This window comes from Mustela putorius, unplaced genomic scaffold (assembly GCF_011764305.1).
Source record: "Mustela putorius furo isolate JIRA1106 unplaced genomic scaffold, ASM1176430v1.1 tig00003869_pilon_pilon_pilon, whole genome shotgun sequence".
Taxonomy (NCBI): Eukaryota; Metazoa; Chordata; class Mammalia; order Carnivora; family Mustelidae; genus Mustela; species Mustela putorius.
This window is the reverse complement of record NW_025422021.1, coordinates 31,323,056-31,340,560: the sequence shown is the minus strand read 5'-3', so window position 1 is coordinate 31,340,560 and position 17,505 is coordinate 31,323,056. Positions and strand designations below refer to the sequence as shown.

Here is a 17,505-nt window from a genome sequence, read left to right as displayed (position 1 = left end):
GTGTTTTTGACATCCTTTTCGTAGTTGGACTATACAGGTGACAGTCAAATACTGGATTTTAAAATCACTTGGAAGAGTTTGCTAGGACTGTGCTGTCAGGTGATAATGCAAGTTTATTGGTTTTATCTTGCTTTCAAGTTTAAAAATTTCCTTTGGGGCACCTCGAGGACTCAGGGGGTTAAGCCTCTGCCTTCAGCTCAGGTCATGATCCCGGGGTCCTGGGATTTAGCCCCACATTGGGCACTCTGCTCATCAGGGAGTCTGCTTCTCCCCCAACCTCTCCCCCCTCATGATTTCTCTCCCTCCCTCTCAAATAAATAAAATCTAAAATCTAAAATAAATAAATAAATAAAATTTCCTTTAAAAATGTAATTCAATTTAATTTAGTAATTACATAAATATTTATGTAGCTCTAAAGCCAAAGCCACAAACCAAGGGATATTCCTGTATATAGAAGTCTAGTTTCTATCTAGTCTCCCTTCACCTCCTTTCTGCCTGTTCCCTATAGGTAATAATTTAATTTAAAACAAATTTAATGGCTTATCCTTCCATTTGTAAAGACAAGCTGCTGGCATGCTGTAAATCAATAAAGACACATCAGTGATTTTTCTCACTTAGCAATCTATCCTGGAGAAAACCATTTAGTAACATATAGAATATTTCTTTTTCCTTTTTACAATCCCCTGGTGCCCCGCGGTGTAAACAGCAAGCACTTCATGCATGCAGGGCCCTTTGACGTCAGGCTGTGCTACCCTACCGCACGGCAAGAAATAGCCTCTCCAGTCTCCTCTTCCTCACTGGGCTGGTCTGTGAGTGGGACAGATTCCTGGAACCAGGATGATTGGGTCAACAGGCAAGGCATCTCTAAGTTTGTGCGATTTTTAGGTTCCCTCCGATGGGGTTCATATCACGTTAAATCCCAACAGATGACATCCAAGGCTATCTCCCCCAGAGATGGCTGTCAGATGCCAGGATATAGCCTCATCTGACAAGGACAAATTGTGCTGCAAGACACTTTTAATTTCTATTTCTCATTTCATGAATATGCTGAGCATTGTTTCAGATCTCCAATGAACCCTCTCTAGCTCATGGTTCCTCTTCTGTGAATCTGTTCCTCTCTGTTCTCCATTGGTGTCCTGCCCAACTTCCAGAGGAAGTGGTCCTTCAGAGCGGTAGGGGGAATGACATGGACGAGCAGGAAGTGCTCAGCAGTGTTGGTCTGGGGAAGCTGAGGACCCCTGTCTGGGCATCTCTGTGGGTGCTGGAAAATTAAGCCTCTCCTTGGACCCCGCACCCACAGACTGGCTCAGAGAAGCCCAGGCAGGAGGCCGGCTGCCCTGGGAGGTGGGCGGTGGGACCCCTCCTGAAGACATATGCCCTTTCCGGGGAGATTGCCCTTCTCAGGCTCCCTCCATGTCAGCTGTAGACATTCACGGTGATTTCCAGATGGAGTGAGCTAGTGCTCTCCATCCGTCACACTCTCAGCCTGGGCCCAGCCCTGCAAGTCTTGGCAGGCAGGTGCTTGAGCTGGGAGGACCACCAGGAAGAGGAGGCTTCCTGGGGAGGGTGGGCGCAGTGAGTGGGGACAGCTCCCAGGCGGGCTCTGGGCTCCAGGACCACCGTGTCTGCCTCCCCGGCTACGGAGGTAGGGTGGTGCTGGAAGGCAGCATCCCCAGGCGTGAGAGCAGGCGGAGGACCTGGCATGGGGCCAGCGGCCAGCCTCGCAGCCACAGAGCGCCTTGGGCAGAAAAAGGGGAAGGAGGTCTGTGAGAGTAAGGGAGCGAGTTCAGGGAGTCAGCAACAGTGTGAAAAGCAGCTGGAGCAGCACCACCCCACCCCACCACCCCTATCTGGCAGGGTCCCATGGGGCTCCGAGCAGCAGCAGAGACCAGAGGACAGCCCATTGAGGAGCCAGCCCCGAGGAGGGCAGCAGCAGCTGTGTAGGGGTGAGTGAGCCATCCCAGGGCAGCTAGGGGCCCTAGGATCAGCCATGGGGCCAGCACCTGCTGCTGTCTCCCCAGAGCAGCAGCCTCCCCTGCTGGATGTGGCTATGGGGCATGGGATGTGCCAGATGGGGACACTTCTGTCACCTGCAGGTGTCTAGATGCCCCGAGGCATCTTCCAGCTAGGGGGAAAGGCGCAGCTGAGCACAAGCAGAGGGGGTGGGAGGCGAGGGGGTGGACAGCTGCCGGAGCCTAGTCCCAAGTGTCTGAGGGCAGAGGCTGCGGGAAGCTGCCCCCTGCTGCTGGTGAAGGGGATGGGGTCGATGCAAGGAAGGACAGGGAAGGGCAATGCCCAGGGCACTCCCATGCTAAGCCTGTGAGTCTGCTAGACTGTGGCATTGGGAGTGGGAGGGACAGGATAGCAACCCCCCATCGGCCCCTCAGATCCCCCTGTTCCCATGCCAGCCACCCCTGTGATGTGACAAAGGATGCCAGCAGTGGGAGCAGGAGCAACTCAGCCAAAGTTGCAAGAGCTCAGGACCTGGGAACCCCTCAGGATCTCAGGACCCTTCAGGACTCCAGGACCTCTTCAGGACCTGGGGACCCCAGAGGACCTCCTCATGACCTCCTCAAGACCCCCTCAGGACCCCAGGACCACCTCAGGGCCCCTCAGTACCCCTCAGGAACCCTTAGGACCTCAGAACCCTTTCAGGACTGCTCAGGATGCCCTCATATCCCCAAGTTGCCCAGTGTCCCTTGTCCTATGGTGGCTTCTCCCTTCTGGCAAAGCCCCCCCTCCCACCTTGCTTGGGCCAATCTCCATCCGGAAAGGACTGTAGATGTGCTGTCTGGGTGCCTGGCTTGACCAGACCCTCTGACTGGCACTGTGGGGTCCCAGGCGGCCCAGCAGTGCCCTCCTGGATGCAGGGTGAAGAGGGAACAAGGGGCTCCAGGGGGAAGATTTCCGAGGGGGTGCTGAGCGGAAGCGCAGAGAGCAGAATCAGGAGCACTGGATGACCAGAGCCAGGGCTGCCCACCCCAGGACTCCAGGGCTCCACAGTGCTGTCCTAGACCCGTGGCCTCTGTGTCGAGCCCTGGAGTGTGCGACTCTCAGGTCACAGATAGCATGAGAGGTCTAGAGGCCAAGGAGTGTCAGAGCTGAGTGTCAGACCGCAAGGCTCTTCCTGCCACCACAGATGTGCGTGCCAGCTTCTGGAAACAGGGCAGCCATCCTCCAGTAGCCCCCTCAGAGGCTGTTCCCCACAGGCATGGGCCTGGGGCTTTGGCTGGAGGCTGGGGGCAACTTATCCTTGGCCTTGCATGCACCCCAGCCATTTCCTGGGGTACAGGGTAGATGCCAGAGGGGAGAGGCCTGGGGGGCAATGTAGCCAGGAAGTTGTGACTGTCCTTTCCCTCTGGGGAGTTGAGCTGGGTCTGAATGCTAAGGGAAGACCACAGGGCCAGGTGACACTGGAGAGAAGAAGCCCTCCTAATGGGGGACAGTGCCGGGGGTGGGTGACTTAGGGACAGGCCAACAGCAGTTCCATTCTGGGGAGGAGTTCCGGAGTGTTTCCTGTGCGTGAGAAGGACACTAGTCTGCCAAGAGTGAGGAGGAGCTCTCATGGCAAGAGGATGTTGGATGGGGGTGGAGGGTCTGTGAGGAAGAGAAGGGGGGGGGTGGCCAGGACCCCCTTGCTGAGGAAGGGAGGGACACTCGGGAGATGGATGGCAGGTGGGACTGACCCCACCCCATGGTGTCCCCAACACCCCTCCCCCACAGGTTTCCCCATCCCCTGTTTCTCCCTGTGGCACCCTCATCTGGCCAGTCTGGTGGGAGGGGAAGAGGTTTCCCAGACCAGGTTTCTGGGAAGAGAAGAACAGAAAGTGTCCATGGTGGGGAAATGACAGAAGCTTGGGTCCTCTCTCTGCTCAGCTCCGCAGATAGTCTAGACTTGTGGCTGAGTCAAGGTTCCAGAGGCGTCAGTTTCCAGACACCAGGTGCCTGGGCCAGGGCTGGGGCCAGGGTGCGGCAAGGGTGGCCCTGACCTCAGGCCGAACATCTCAGAGGCTGCCAGCACCCAGTCATGGGGACTGACTGGGCTTTGATGCTATGTTTGACTACACGGAATCAAGAGCACCAACCCTCCATGAACGTGAACATGAATTGGTCCTGTGCTAAGGGCGGGCGGTGGGACTGGCCTTCTTTTGCTTCAGGCTCCAATGTGGCAGCGAGGGGAGGTTGTGAAAGACCAGCCTCTACCCAGCCACCAGTCCGGCTCTGAAGGTGGCCTGTCCAGCACTGGGGAGCTCCTCTCACGCTTCCCCTCCACCCGCAGAAAGGGTCATGTCTCAGAGCAGGCGGCCGGCTACCTCCCCTGCCTGCTGTGGGCTTCAGGCTGTGGGAGAGAAGCTGCCTCCCTTCCTCCTCCTCCTCCAGGCTAGCGTGCTCCTTCCCTGCCCCATGGGCACCCTTCCACCTTTCAGAAGGCCCTTCCATCTCCACCTCCTCCACCATTCACGCCCAGCTCAAGTGCCGCCTCCTCCAAGAAGCCTCCTGTCCTAGTCTGCCTTCTGTGAACCCCCAGAAATAGTGAGCCGATGGGAGTGCATGCCCCACTCTGCATGAGGGCACACCTACATGGATGGCCTGCATCCCCCTGCCACGGCGCCCAGGCGGGGGGCCCCAAGGGTGGGCACAAAGGGGGAGCAATGATGTCAGAGCAGATGCACCTTTTAGCTTGGGGAGCTGACCCTCGGTGGGTCAAGGCTGCACTGCCTGGTGTCCTTAGGGCCCTTTGCCCTCTTCCTTGGCACTTTGATTCCTCATTTGACCCAGGTGGGCGGGGGCATCATTCTCAGCAGGCGAGGGGAGTGAGGGGAGCTTGGGGAGGGCGGGAGTGCCCAGAGGCTGCAGCGTTTCCTGGGCCCGCCCCTGGGCCACAGCCCGGAGCTCTGTGCAGTGACTCAGCGGCCACATTCACTTCCCTAGAAGGCCCAGCTGCACATAGCAAGGATGCGCATTTTGTCATCAGCGGAGTAGCCCCAAGTGTCCAGAGGGGTGGAGGACCAGGAGGAAGGGGGAGCACGTGGGCTCTGCAGGTGCGAAGCAGGGGAGGGACCTGGGGGTCCTGCAGGTGGTGGCCAGGAGGGAGGGCAGACTGGGGGAGGCTCCCAGGGGCTCCACGGTGTGTGTGTGTGGGGGGTGCTTGCCAGGCCTGTGTTGGTGGTTCAAGGCTGCCACCAGCAAGAGAATGGACCTGGGCTGCAATCTGGAGCCAGCCCTGTGCTCCCAAGCCTTGTGAACCCTGGGGGTGCAGGGGGCCTCTGCCCCTGGGAGGGAGCCTGCCTCACAGTCCACATAGAGGCCCCAGCCCACCCCGTGCTCTCCTCCAGGCCACAACCAACTGGTCAGCACGCTTCAGGGGGCCTTCCTTTGTGCCCTACTCTGAGGCATTGATGTGGCTGAGAGCAGGAGGTCCCTGCCTTGAGCTAGAACAAAGTACACAGCCTGCTACTTTAATCCATGAGAAATTCTTTCTAGAAAAAACCAGACCCAGTGCGGTGCTCAAAATGGCTGGGGATGCCAGAGATGGACAGAGAGGCAGGGAGAGAGGGAGGAGCCATGCTAGGACCCCGGTCAGGCTGGGCCTCGAGGGATGGGCCTGGGGCCACTGTGGTAGGGGAGAGTGGAGACAAGACCCCTCTTCAGGAGCCTCTGGGCAGAGAGTTCTGGTGGCAGGGTCTGGGGGGGCGCCGCCCAGCCCCTCCCTCCTCTGGGTCTCAGTTCCTACCTCTGGGAATGGGAGCATTCCCTTGTCCCTCATAGCTGTGCCAGGAGAGATGCTGGGGTAGACTGCAGGGCCCACACGGAGGCCCACAGGTGCCTGGGGCTAAGTGAGGGCAGGGCCAAAAGGCCTGGAGGAGCAGGGGGCAGGAGTGAGGCCTGGTCTGGAGATCTGGCTTCTGAAGAGATGGGCTTGAGGAGGGCCACCCGGGGGAGGGAAGGGAGGAGCAGAGTGGCAGGAAGTCCCCTGATCCTGGGCTGCGGGGGGACCTGACCAGAGCCCACCTGGCAGGTCACCTGTGTTTCTGGGGGAGCTGCAGTTGTGAGGGCAGGGCAGGCAAGGAGGAAGGAACCCCATGGATGGTTCCAGTAGGCACTGGGGGGTCCGTGGAGCCTGGCTGGCTTGTGGTCTGAGGGGCCTCTGAATCTGGGTGTCAGAAAGAGAGAAAACCAGAATCCTTTAAGGGAAAAAAAAAAAAAAAAGGAGAGTATCATTAGCAATGTGTGGAGTCTTCACATGCAGAGAACAGCTCATACATCTTTAATTGCTGGCAAGTGTGCCATTTTCAAATTCAAAAGGGATGAAATGGGATAATTTGGCAGAATATTTCTGTTTCCGGCTGAAATCTGTGCTCCTGCTTCCCTAATGGACTGTGACCTAGAGGTTCCCAAGGGATTGCAGTGAGGAAATGAGCTCCCTTCCCACCCACCCAGCCCCAGGCACCAATGAACCTAATGGTTCTGGATATTTCTCCCTTTCCTGTGTGGGGAAGAGGCAGGGACGCAGAGCCCGCCCAGGAACCCTCCCTTCCATACCACTCCTGGAGAGCAGGGAGCCCCCAGAGGTCCTGGTACTCATGGGGGGAGGGGTGGCCACTCCCACTCTGTCCCCCCAGCCCCCCAGCCGAAGGAACCAAGGTGTGGGGGGGAGTGTGCTCTGTGCCAGACACTGGGCACACAGGCCACCCATCCAGGTGCCCCGTGATCCCACGTGTGTGACACCAATGCCCCATTCTGCTGGAGTGCCTGAGGTCCACCCAGCTTGGGGTGAATCCAGAGTCCAGTTCCTAGATCATGGGCCATGCCGTGGGTGTCAGAGCCCTGACCAAGTCTACCCTGACTCTGGGGCTGTGTTCTGGAGTGTGTCCGGGGAGTGAGGGGACTGCATGGGGTGGTGGAGGGTGAGGTCTTATGGTGGCCTTAACGGTGACAGGGATGGATGCCCAGGGCTGCCCAGAGGCCTGCTCTGACCTGAAGGTCTGGGCCTGAAGGGGCAGGGCTGCCATCAAGGCTCTGATCACAGAAGACTCAAGGGTCCCTTCCAAGTGGGACCCTGGCGCATAGGACTGGGGTAGGCAGAGCCTCGGCAAGAGTGTTGTGTCTGGGGCCTATGGCGGCTGTGCCCCGGGAAGAGGATGTAGGGCAGCAGCATGGGAGGGAGACCAGAGTCCTGGGCTTTCCGGGGAGCCATCCTGAGCCTCAGCCCTGCTGCCTGGCCCTCTGCCGACAGGAGCAGCCAGGTGGGAGACAGCGGGGGTGTGAGGGAGGCTCACAGATCAGCAACTCTTGTGGCCAAGTACAGGGAGGGGCAGAGGGGCCCTCTCAGCGGGCTCAGGCCCTCGGGACCTGAGCACTGGAACACTGACCACTGTGAGCTCCTCCACCTTCCTTTCTGCCCAGCAGCAGACGCGTCACAGGCCAGGAGGCTGGGGAGAGGGGAGGAGATCTGGTTCTGTCTCTGGGCCACCTGGCTGTGTTACCCTGCCCCCTGCCACACACCCCCACCCCCTGACCCAGCCTCTGAGAGCTTTGGGTTTCCCTATCAATCCAGTGCATGGGGATTTGGGTCTGGCCCGGAGGGTGACACGCAGCTCCTGATGATTTCTATGATTTTCTTGGGGAAGGCAAGTCTGGATCCTGGATATGGGCTGGAGGTGGGTTGGGGCCCTGCCAGCCCCACAGCCCCCTTCCCTGCCTGCCATCCTTATCCTCTGCTTCTCGCCCTCAGCAGCGGTACCATGAGCAACAGCACCTGTGTCCCCAAAGAGCTCCCCTGGCCCTCCTTGGTCAAGACTGTCCTGTCCACCTACACGGGGCTGCTGCTGGGTCTGGGGCTGCTGCTCAACGGCCTGGCGCTCTGGGTGTTCTGCAGCCGTATGCGGCGATGGACTGAAACCCGAGTCTACATGGTCAACCTGGCAGTGGCCGACTTCTGCCTGCTCTGCACCATACCCTTCTTCCTACACTCCCTGAAAGAGAGGACCACAGACACGCCCTTCTGCCAGCTCTCCCAGGGCATCTACCTGGCCAACAGGTACATGAGCATCAGCCTGGTCACGGCCATCGCCGTGGACCGCTATGTGGCCGTACGGCACCCACTGCGTGCCCGGACACTCCGCTCCCCTCGCCAGGCTGCAGCCGTGTGCGCGGCGCTCTGGGCACTGGTGGCCGGCTTGCTGGGGCTGCGCTGGGCCCTTGGCGTGCAGGAGGGCGGCTTCTGCTTCTCGAATGCATCCCGGCAAAGCTCCAACACCACGTTCTTCTCCCTCCTGGGCTTCTTCCTGCCTCTGGCTGTGCTGGTCTTCTGCTCCCTGCGCGTAGTCACCGCCCTGGGCCAGAGGCCGACAGCCAGCCCGGACCAGGCAGAGGCGACCCGAAGGGCCACCCGCATGGTCTGGGCGAACCTGGCTGTGTTCGTGGTCTGCTTCCTACCCATTCACGTGGTGCTGATAGTGGTCATGGCCACGAGCTTGAACACCTCTGCCATCTGCTATGCACTCATCATCACAGGCAAGCTCTCGGATGCCAACTGTTGTCTGGACGCCATCTGCTACTACTTCATGGCCAAGGAGTTCCAGGAGGCATCTTCGCTGGCCTCAATGCCCATTGCCAAGGCCCACAGGAATGAGAACTCCCTCTCTGTGACCCTTGCCTAGAACAAGTTGTGGACACATGGGCCAGGTCCCAGGCTCTCTGGGAGGTCCTGCCTGCTGGGGCATCCCTGAACTCTCTGTGGCTGTTGGGCATGCTCCAGGAGCCTGGCAGGGTGGAAGGGGTGCGGGCACAGACCCTGAGGCAGAGTTGTCCCAACCCCTGGGATGGAAGAGGGTTGGGACCAGAGCAGGAGGCCTGAAGGCTGAGTGAGGCCAATCTTGGACAGGGCCAACACTGGAGCGCCCAGAGTCTGGTACCCCTGGGGTACTGGAGTGTATGTTTGCTCTGTGCTGTGACGCCTCAGTGGGCAGCCTTCTGCTGTCCCCCAGGGCTGGGCCTGGACTGTCAAGGGTCCCCCACACTCTCATGGTAGGAGGCTGGGGTGTCTTTCCAGGTGGCTTTCAAGGACTCTCCATCCAGGGACTCTCCTTGAGTCACTCCACCTGCTTCCCACCCCCTGGCCCACTCCCAGCCATCTGCAGGTCTCCTGGGGGCTATGGGCAGCTCTCGGAAGGGCCATACTAAAGGCCCACAGCCTGCTTTCCTCCTGCCAAGGAAGAATCAGGACCGCTCGACACCCTGTAGGGGCTGCACAGATGCAATGGGCTGGCGGTGGGCTGGGGGACAGTGGGGAAGGGGCCAAGGTCTGTCGAGGGGGCACGCTCCCTTCATGATTTCTTTAGGGAAGCTGGAGGACCCTGCCTGGGGGCTGCAGGACCTGGAGGTCCTCAGGCGGGGGTGGGGGTGCCCAGGCCTGTGTGAGCTGTACCTTAACCCCTCCTTGGCCTCCCTGCTTGGGCCTGGGCACCCCCACTCAGGCTGGAACTACCAGGGCCTTCTAGGGCCCCCTGTGGTGCTGGCCCGAGGGGCTTGGCTTCGAAACCCCAGCCCACCTGCCTCCCTGGACACCAAAGAGCCTCCCTTTCCTATTCTTCTGTCTATGTGCTTGGAGCCCAAATGTCCCGGCTTTGGGCCCCTGCAGCTGAGGCAGTTCCTCAGGGGCCCCACGGGGAGTGGTCCCTGCTCAGGGAGGTCCACGCTTAGGGGACCTCTGCTCAGGGATGGGGCTGTCAGGGGGCCCGTGCAACTCAATCTATGGCTGTCCTATGCTGGGGCTCAGATGCCCCCTCCACCGTTGGGGACCCCTGCCCTTTGTCACCTTGGGTAGGGAGTGCCGACCCTGCCCCCGCGACGTGCACCAGGGCTGGGCCAGGCAGCACTCTGTGCTGAGAAGGCGTACAGATGGCCAGGCTTGTCGGGTGGAGCAGGGCCGGGGGGAACGCAGCCATGTGGACTAGCCCAGCTCCCCTGTGTTCTCCCGTGCTGTAGGCTCGCCAGGGATGTCCTTGGGAGGGCGGGGGCGCTGGGAGGAGACCTTTTCGGGGTGGGGCTGGAGCTGCTGGGTGGCGGAGGCAGCTGGCTATGCTCCTAGGACACCAGCCTCTTGAGAAGGGCCCCCCACGGCTCCCCCTTGCTGGCCCCCGTCTGTGGCTGGGGAAGGGGATGGGTGTGCCCTCTGTCCCTCACGCCACTCCTGACTCCCAGCAAGTGCAGGCAGCTGGACTTTCACAAAATTCCCAAAGGAGCAAGAAAAGGAGCCAAGGCAAAAATCACAGATGTTAAACATCCAAAGAACTGACTTCTGGACACTAATCATGGCCCACATACTCTGAGAGGCTTTTGGGCCGGGCCAGACCACATGGAATACCTTTGCCCTAACACCCCCCACTCTGGCTCAGATGGCTTACGGGGCAGTTGGGCACACTGGTCAGGACTGGGCTCACCATTAATTAGCAAGCAACGGGCATCTGAAAGCAGGCTCACTTTGAGGTTGCATCAACAGGAGTATAGGGCCCAGAATGCGGGAGGACACCAGTTCGTTCTTCTGCTAGGCTTACATCTAGGGTATTTTATCTGGCTAGGGACACTGTTCTGTCCCATGCCATAGTCATCTGGAGGGGGTCTGGAGTGTATAGGCTGGTGAGGGCCGGGCAGCAACCAGAGGAAGTGTGAGCAGCAAGTGACGGGAGGTGCCTTCACCTCCAGCAGATGAAGCAGGAGGTGGTGGCATCTGTGGTCTCCAAGCAGCAGACAGATCAGGATGGCTGTGGAAAGCAGAGCCATGATGGGGAGGGACCCAGAAAACGACCCAGGACCGGGGTGTGTCCAACCAGAGAGCTGCACGAGACACAGCTGTACATATCCAGGAATTTGCACACAGAAGGAAGGTGCTCCTGGGGGGACCATGTCACCTGATTCCTAATCGTCTGTGTGTCATCCGGCCAATGTCCCTTGTCTGTGGCTGTTTCCTCTGGGGCAGCTTGCTTCTCTGTGAAGGCTCTCTGTCTCTGCTGGGGGTTGGAGCCTGGCTGCAGCTGGCCTCAGGAGAAAGTATTCTGAGGGAGGAGGCTGGCAACCCATGGGCAGAGCTGAGCTTGGCCTCCTGTTATCGGGGACCCACCCGCTGCTGTGCACCAGAGAAACCTTCCCTAAGAACACGTGGCTATCTTCTACAGGGCCAGGGTGTATCAACCAGAGGCAGTACCACAGCAAGGGGGCTCTGCAGGGTCTTGGGGAACGGGTGCAGGTGTAGGGCTGCTGCCCAGCCCCCCTGTGCAGGGGCATGGCAGGGTTTGGGCACCCCAGGGGCCCCAGGGAGGGGGGCAGCAGAATACAGTGTCCACCCGACCAGAAGGTCAGTGCTTCAGGAAACTACTGCCCACATTCCCCAAGTGACCATCCAGATAGTGGCCCCCCGAGTCTGACCACGTGAAACCCGCTGAGGGAAGCAGCCTGTCCATCTCATGAGCTGGCAGTGAAAGGGTCTTCCAGCTCTTGCCTCCCCGGAAGGGTACACAGGAGGGCAGAAATGACACTGACGACCAAGAGACCCCTCCCCCCACAGGATTGGGACCACACACCTCTCAGAGCAGGGGTGTCCTCGCCACCCTTTCAGAGCCCCTGCCGCACACAAGATGGCTGATGCGCTGGGGCCCATCGCTGCATCTGTGTGGCGGGCCGTCCCTCCCAGCGTCCTCCTAGCACCTGCCCTCAGCTTACCCCCATCATGGCTTCACAGGCCATGTTGTTCCAGTGTGAGGTGTCCCCGACTCATGGGAAAATGGGCTCCCCCACATGCCTCTGCTTCCTTCCAGGCTCTCCCGAGCCGGGGCCAGTTCTCAATTTCCTCTGATGCCCTTCCTCCTGCAGGTGGTTGGCAGACCCTCTGCAGCCCCAGGCCTGGACCCTCTCCCTGAGGCTGCTGGCACAGCCAAGGGCAGGGCCGCCCTGGTGCTCGGGCAGGCTCACCCTCCTGCATCGGGGTGGCTTCCAGAAGTCTCTGAGAGGGAGGTTTGCATGCAGGGGTTTCCCGAGGAGTGTGCTTGGGAATCCTACCCTCAATGGTGCTAGCAGAGTGGGGAGGGCCAAGGGACAGGCTTCCGTACCCGTGGGGGCCCTGCACTGAGATGACGCAGCCGAGAACACAGGTTGCCATGGACACATGGTCCCTGAGGCCCTGTGTTACTTGCTGAGGGCAAGTCCAGAGGGGATGTGGGCTGGGCTGTGAACTCTGGCAGGAAGGGCAGGCAGCATGTGCCTTGGTCATTATGGGGGCCCCTGGCAGCACCCCACAACGTCCACTACAGCCTGCCACCCTGTCGGGCTGGGTGCTTGGAACCCTGAGCGGCAGCTCTCCTTGGCTGTGGGGGAGGGGGATGCGGCTGAGGGTCTCTGGGTTCTCCAGTCCCGAAGGAGGCAGGTATCCTGTCAAAGGTCTCCCCAGCCAGTGCCAATCATGGATGTGTAGAGGTGGGGGGCACCACCTGGCCCAAACTGGCCTCCTGGAAGCCGCATGCAGGCCCTGCTCTGCCCCGTGTGGGAGGCCAGTCCCTGCAGGCTGGAAGTGCCCTCGCTCTCTGGCCCCGGGCTCCAGATGGCTGCAGAGGTGGCCCAGGGCTGTGGTCAGGAAGCAACGTGGTGTAGGGTGTCACAGATGGCAGGCAGACACAGCGGGAGCCAGGCACACAGAGACCAGAGCAGGGGGCTCTGAGCAGGGGTGCCCCCCTGCCAGATGCCCTCAGACACATGACCGTACCTGTGCACAGAGAGCACAGAGCCTGTGATCATGGCTTTGGGCTCCAGTCTGGCTGTGCGGACAGTGGCCCAGCCCAGCTCCCCAAGACCCCAGGCCTCCCAGACTGGTGAGTACCCCCCAAGCCTGTGGCCCCCTGCTGTCCTCTCCGTGAGCCCTGGCCTGTCCTCTCCCTGCTGGCCAGTGGAAGCTGGGCAAAGGGCTCCCAGGTGCAGGGCCCCAGGCTGGCTTGCATCGAGCCCCGTGCTTCCCACTTGAGGACCGCACTGCGCTCCAAGAACAAGCAGGCGTAGGGCAAGGGCTAGGGGGACAGTTAGCAGGTAAGAGGTAAGATAGTTGGGGGGTAAGGAGTGAGGGACAGATAAGGTAAGATAGTTGGGGGGTAAGGAGTGAGGGACAGAAAGGTAGAGCTGGGGGGACAGAGATGGGGAGACAGTGGGAGGGACAGAGATAGAGCTGGGGGAGAGAGAGGGAGAGACAGTGGGGGGGGCAGTGGGGGACAGAGGCTGAGAGGAGGGGGAGGAGAGAGAATGGGGGAGATGGGGGTTGGGGGAGAGCCTTTGGCGAGAGGGAGGCAAAAGGAGGGCCCCAAGGAGGAGGGTGGACAGTGAGTGGGAGGGCCGAGGGGGTGGCTGGGTTGAGGGAGACACACAGACACAGAAGCAGGAAGACCAACAGAGCCAGGAGAGAAGACAGGCTCAGCCTGGTGATCCCACCGCTCTCCTGATGGGCCGGGGGGTCCTCTCTCTCTGTAGACTGGCCTGTGGCCCCTGCCAGAGGAGTGTGGGGGCCCTGCCCCGTGGGCCATGGGCTGATGGTCCTTAGACAAGGCCACAGGATGTTGGGGAGTCGAGTGGACAGTAAAGTCACAAAGGTCTTGGGCTGAGCTGGTAGAGAAGCCCAGAGAGGAACCCCCACAGAGCCCCCTTCTGTGGCGGGGTCCACTGTGCTCATCCAGGCATCTGGTCCCTCTGGGTGGAACAGAGGGGGTGGCCTCAGTGGAACTTCTTGGGATCAAGACAGGGAGCCCTTGGGGCTGTAACTGGAAGTGGTGGGGGAGGGAGAGAGAGCGGGGAGGTCAAGGAGGAGGGACCAGCCACAGCAGCGTTTCCCTGCCTGCCCCCAGGTGGAGCTGGTCACTAGCTTCCCACCGCCTGTCAGGGAACAGCTCCAATGGGTACGGATCAGACACAGCTGGGCGTGTGCCGTCCCAGGTTATCAGGGTCGATCTGCCCATCCGGCACCAGGGCTGCCCCTCAGTGGGCTCGGGCTCTGGGAGTTCTGCAGCTGCCGGCAGAGGTGGATGAAGACCAGCGTCTCCATGGCCAACCCAGCAGCGACCGACTTCCTACGGCTGCTAAGCCCACCCAAAGTCCTGCCCACGCTGGGCCAGGAGCTGGGGGAATTCGAGGGCCCGCTGTGAGGGTCCCACAGGACTTCTACCACGTCAACCCCTACCGGAGCACGGGCCTCCCTGTGGCCATCCCTCGGACTGCGACACCACCTCCTGCTCCCCCTGCAGGCTTGGGCCTGGCGCAGCCCCTGCCGGGCCGCCTTCACCGGCCTGGCCTCTGGCTGCTGGTCTCCGGGACGGTGGCCCTGGTCATGTCCCTGCCGCCTGCAGATGAGAACTTCTACTTCGGGCAGGGACACATCCGGGCCATCAAGACCTTTGCCTTCTCCCTGCCTTGGGTCTCCATCTCACTGCTCACCCTCAGCCTCGGCTCTGCGGGCACCGCCTCAGGGGGCCGACCACATCCCCAGAGCCCTCCACATCATGGCTGCCAACCTGGCCACCTTCGTGCTCTGTGTCCTCCCAGTGCACGTGGCCTTGGTGGCCGAACTTGCAGCCAAGCAGGCGAGTGCACCTTGCCCCACCACCCAGCACGTCGCTGATTTGTGCAGGGTACCACCCGCCTGGCCTTGACTTTCCAGGGATGGACGCGGGGCACACCTGCAGGTGACCACCCTGACCTGGGTGTCTGCAGCGGGGCAGCTAAGGAGAGCCCCACAGGAGGGGCCCCACACACGGCCCTGCAGCAGGCGGCACAGGCCCCCCACAAGGAAACAGTCCCCTCCCCCACCATGGCACCCACAAGAAGCAGCCTCCCTGCTCACAATACTGCTTCAAATTCATGAGTCCTGGGGATGGGGACTATTGCTCAGCAAGTAGAATTTAAGCAAGGAATTTAAGGATCACCCCCAGATCTTTGTTCTTCCTGCTCTGCTGGCTTGGACCCTTGGGCTGCTTCCTTTGCGGCATGCGCCCCCTCCCCAACCCCAGCCCTCAAGCTCCAGAATGACCCTGACTTATGCTAGGCTGACCTCCAACCTCTGTACTCCACCCCTGCGGGTGCTCAGGAAGGGAAGGACTCTCCAAGCACCCAGGTAGCACTCCTTGGCAAGTACTGAGAAGGGTGTTTAAAAAAACACACATTTTTCTGTGTCACCTATAGATCATGATTAAACACCAAAATCTATCAAAGTTCCAAGGTCTCTCTTCAGGCCTGTAACACCACTGCAGACCGAAGCTCAGGATCCAGAAGCCTGGATCCCAGGGTTGTGGGACACACGTTTACAGAGACACAGACGCTAATTAAGTTTAAAGACATTCCTTTGCAGGGCACCTGGGTGGCTCAGTGGGTTAAAGCCTCTGCCTTCGGCTCAGGTCATCGTCCCAGGGTCCTGGGATTGAGGCCCACATGGGGCTCTCTGCTCAGCAGGGAGCCCGCTTCCTCCTCTCTCTCTCACTGCCTCTCTGCCTCCTTGTGATCTCTCTCTCTGTCAAATAAATAAATAAAATCTTAAAAAAAAAAAAAAGACATTTCTTTGTAATAAATGTTCAGTTGTGTTCCGGAAGCATGTCGAAGAGGTCTAGTCCCTACCTTTGGGGTGCTTCTCAGGGCCGCTTGTTCTGCTACACACATCACACCTCCCAGCGCCAGCAGCCGTCGCCACCCCACAGCCACATCCTCCACTCTGGGCCAGGCCCGGGGACGCCCACAGGCTGAGCTGAGAGGCCTGGTGATCCCCTCTGTTAGTGGGGGACGGGAGGGGCTCTCCCCACAATGCTGTGGCCGTCAGGATGTGCCCATCCGGCTGGAGCCCGAGGGCCTGCCTGGGAATGGAGCTACAGGATCAGCACAGACACCTCCACAGAGAAGCCAAGGCAAGAGACAGCCCCCAGGGGCTCATGTTGGAGACTGGGGTCCCCAGACTTGGCCCAAAGATGCAGATGTGGATGCTCCTGAGAGCCTCAAGGGACTAGAGGGAGATTGGGAGACCCAGACCCCTGTCCCCTTCCCCCCACCCTCCTCCTCTCCCCTCTCCCACCCACCCCTGCCACCTGCTCCAGCCTCCTCAGAGCCATCTGCCTGGCAGGGCCAATCCGCAGGCCCTAGGGGGTACGTCTCCGGCCACACAGGCAGAATGAGAGCAGCAGGGCCTCCGGGCTGCACCCCAGGCTGCACCTGTCACCTGCAGGGCCACTGTGGTGGGGGCTGGGACTATGATGGGTTGCGGCACTAGGATGGAGTGTCCAGACCATCATGGGAGTGTGGGACCGTGATGACCACCAGCCACAGGAGGCCTCAGTGCAGCACTGTGCAGTAGCAGGGCTAAGGAGGGCAAGCGGGGCTTCCAGGAATTAGGGTGACCCTGTGCGGGCGCAGAGGGGTGTGACAATGGGGAGGAAGCAAGGGACCCAGGCAGCAAAGAGGCAGATGGGACCGACTGCCCTCAGGGAAGCACTCTCTGGAGAAGTGGCCTGCTGTGTGTCCTGTCTCTTCTCAGGAACATGCCCCCACCTCCCACCCCAAGGTATAGGCAGACGCTTCTCGACTGAACCCCCCGGGTGCCTCAAGATAACTTGTTTAAACCAAAAACCTGGTTTATGGCTTGCCAAGCATACTTTGTACACTTGCTTTGTAAATGAGTGGCCCAAAGGAAAACTATCTCGTCCTTAACATAGGGATCAATGTTGCTACTCCCTGCATTCCTTGACCTTAAAACTCGTGATTCCTGCCTATATGTTAAGCTATAATCTTTTTGAACTTTTACAAGAATGTACCTCTGACCTGTCGATTTGTGGCTCCTTATGTAAAAAGGTCTATAAACTTTGTAAAAACTGTTCATTCTCTGGAGCCCTTTCTTCCCTGTGAAGGTCGTGTTTCCCGGGAAGCTGTTCAAATCTGGGCTTGAATAAAACTATTTTCTTCCTTTATTAGTATTCTTTCTGGTCAGTTTGCATTGTCACTTGCTGGTCTACAATTGACAAACTGTGCTGGTCAGGCGAGCTCCCCCTGCTGGCCGCCGGACACGCTAACCAAGGAGGTTCCTACTTCTTTCCATACCCCTCTCTCCTCCAATTTTTACTCCCTAGCTGTCCCCTTCTCAGCACAGCAGCCTCTGGAAGCCTGCCTGCCACTGTCTGTTGGCCTCTGCCCAGGAGCCCAGTGAGCCTGTGGAGGATGGCCCTTGGTCCAGCAGTCAGGAAGGTGGTCCTTGCACCCGGCAGCAACAGTGCAGATTCAGGGGGCGTGGTTGCCAGCCTGTTTTCCTCTCTGCCTCAATGGTATCGCTTGTAGCCTGAGGACTCTCAGATCCAAGGTCACACCTAACACTAGGACACAGATGTAGGAAAGACATTCGAGTTTGAAGCCCACGGCCAAGAAAGCAATCTTGAGATGTCTTTGGTGCGAAAAGGTGGTTTTATTAAAGCTTGGGGACAGGACCCGTGGGCAGGAAGAGCT

At 59.7% G+C, this 17,505-nt stretch overlaps 1 protein-coding gene across 4 annotated transcripts; it reads left to right on the top strand.

The window, feature by feature from the left end:
- The first annotated feature begins 659 nt into the window (after positions 1 to 659).
- GPR35 (G protein-coupled receptor 35) lies at positions 660 to 15,230 on the top strand. Of its 4 annotated transcripts, XR_006602501.1 has the most exons (3): positions 1,995 to 5,042; positions 7,736 to 12,863; positions 13,881 to 15,230. XR_006602501.1 is itself a non-coding variant. In XM_004743753.3 (2 exons), exon 2 carries the CDS (start codon positions 7,746 to 7,748, stop codon positions 8,661 to 8,663), a length of 918 nt encoding a protein of 305 aa, XP_004743810.1. In that variant the 5' UTR covers positions 660 to 1,946; positions 7,739 to 7,745; the 3' UTR covers positions 8,664 to 12,459. The 4 variants fall into 4 exon arrangements, 3 of the variants coding, with proteins under 3 accessions (XP_004743810.1, XP_004743809.1, XP_044922665.1); XM_004743753.3 differs by lacking the exons at positions 1,995 to 5,042; positions 13,881 to 15,230 and adding an exon at positions 660 to 1,946 and having other exon boundaries at positions 7,739 to 12,459; XM_004743752.3 differs by lacking the exons at positions 1,995 to 5,042; positions 13,881 to 15,230 and adding an exon at positions 668 to 1,946 and having other exon boundaries at positions 7,736 to 12,459.
- The last annotated feature ends 2,275 nt before the right edge of the window (positions 15,231 to 17,505 follow it).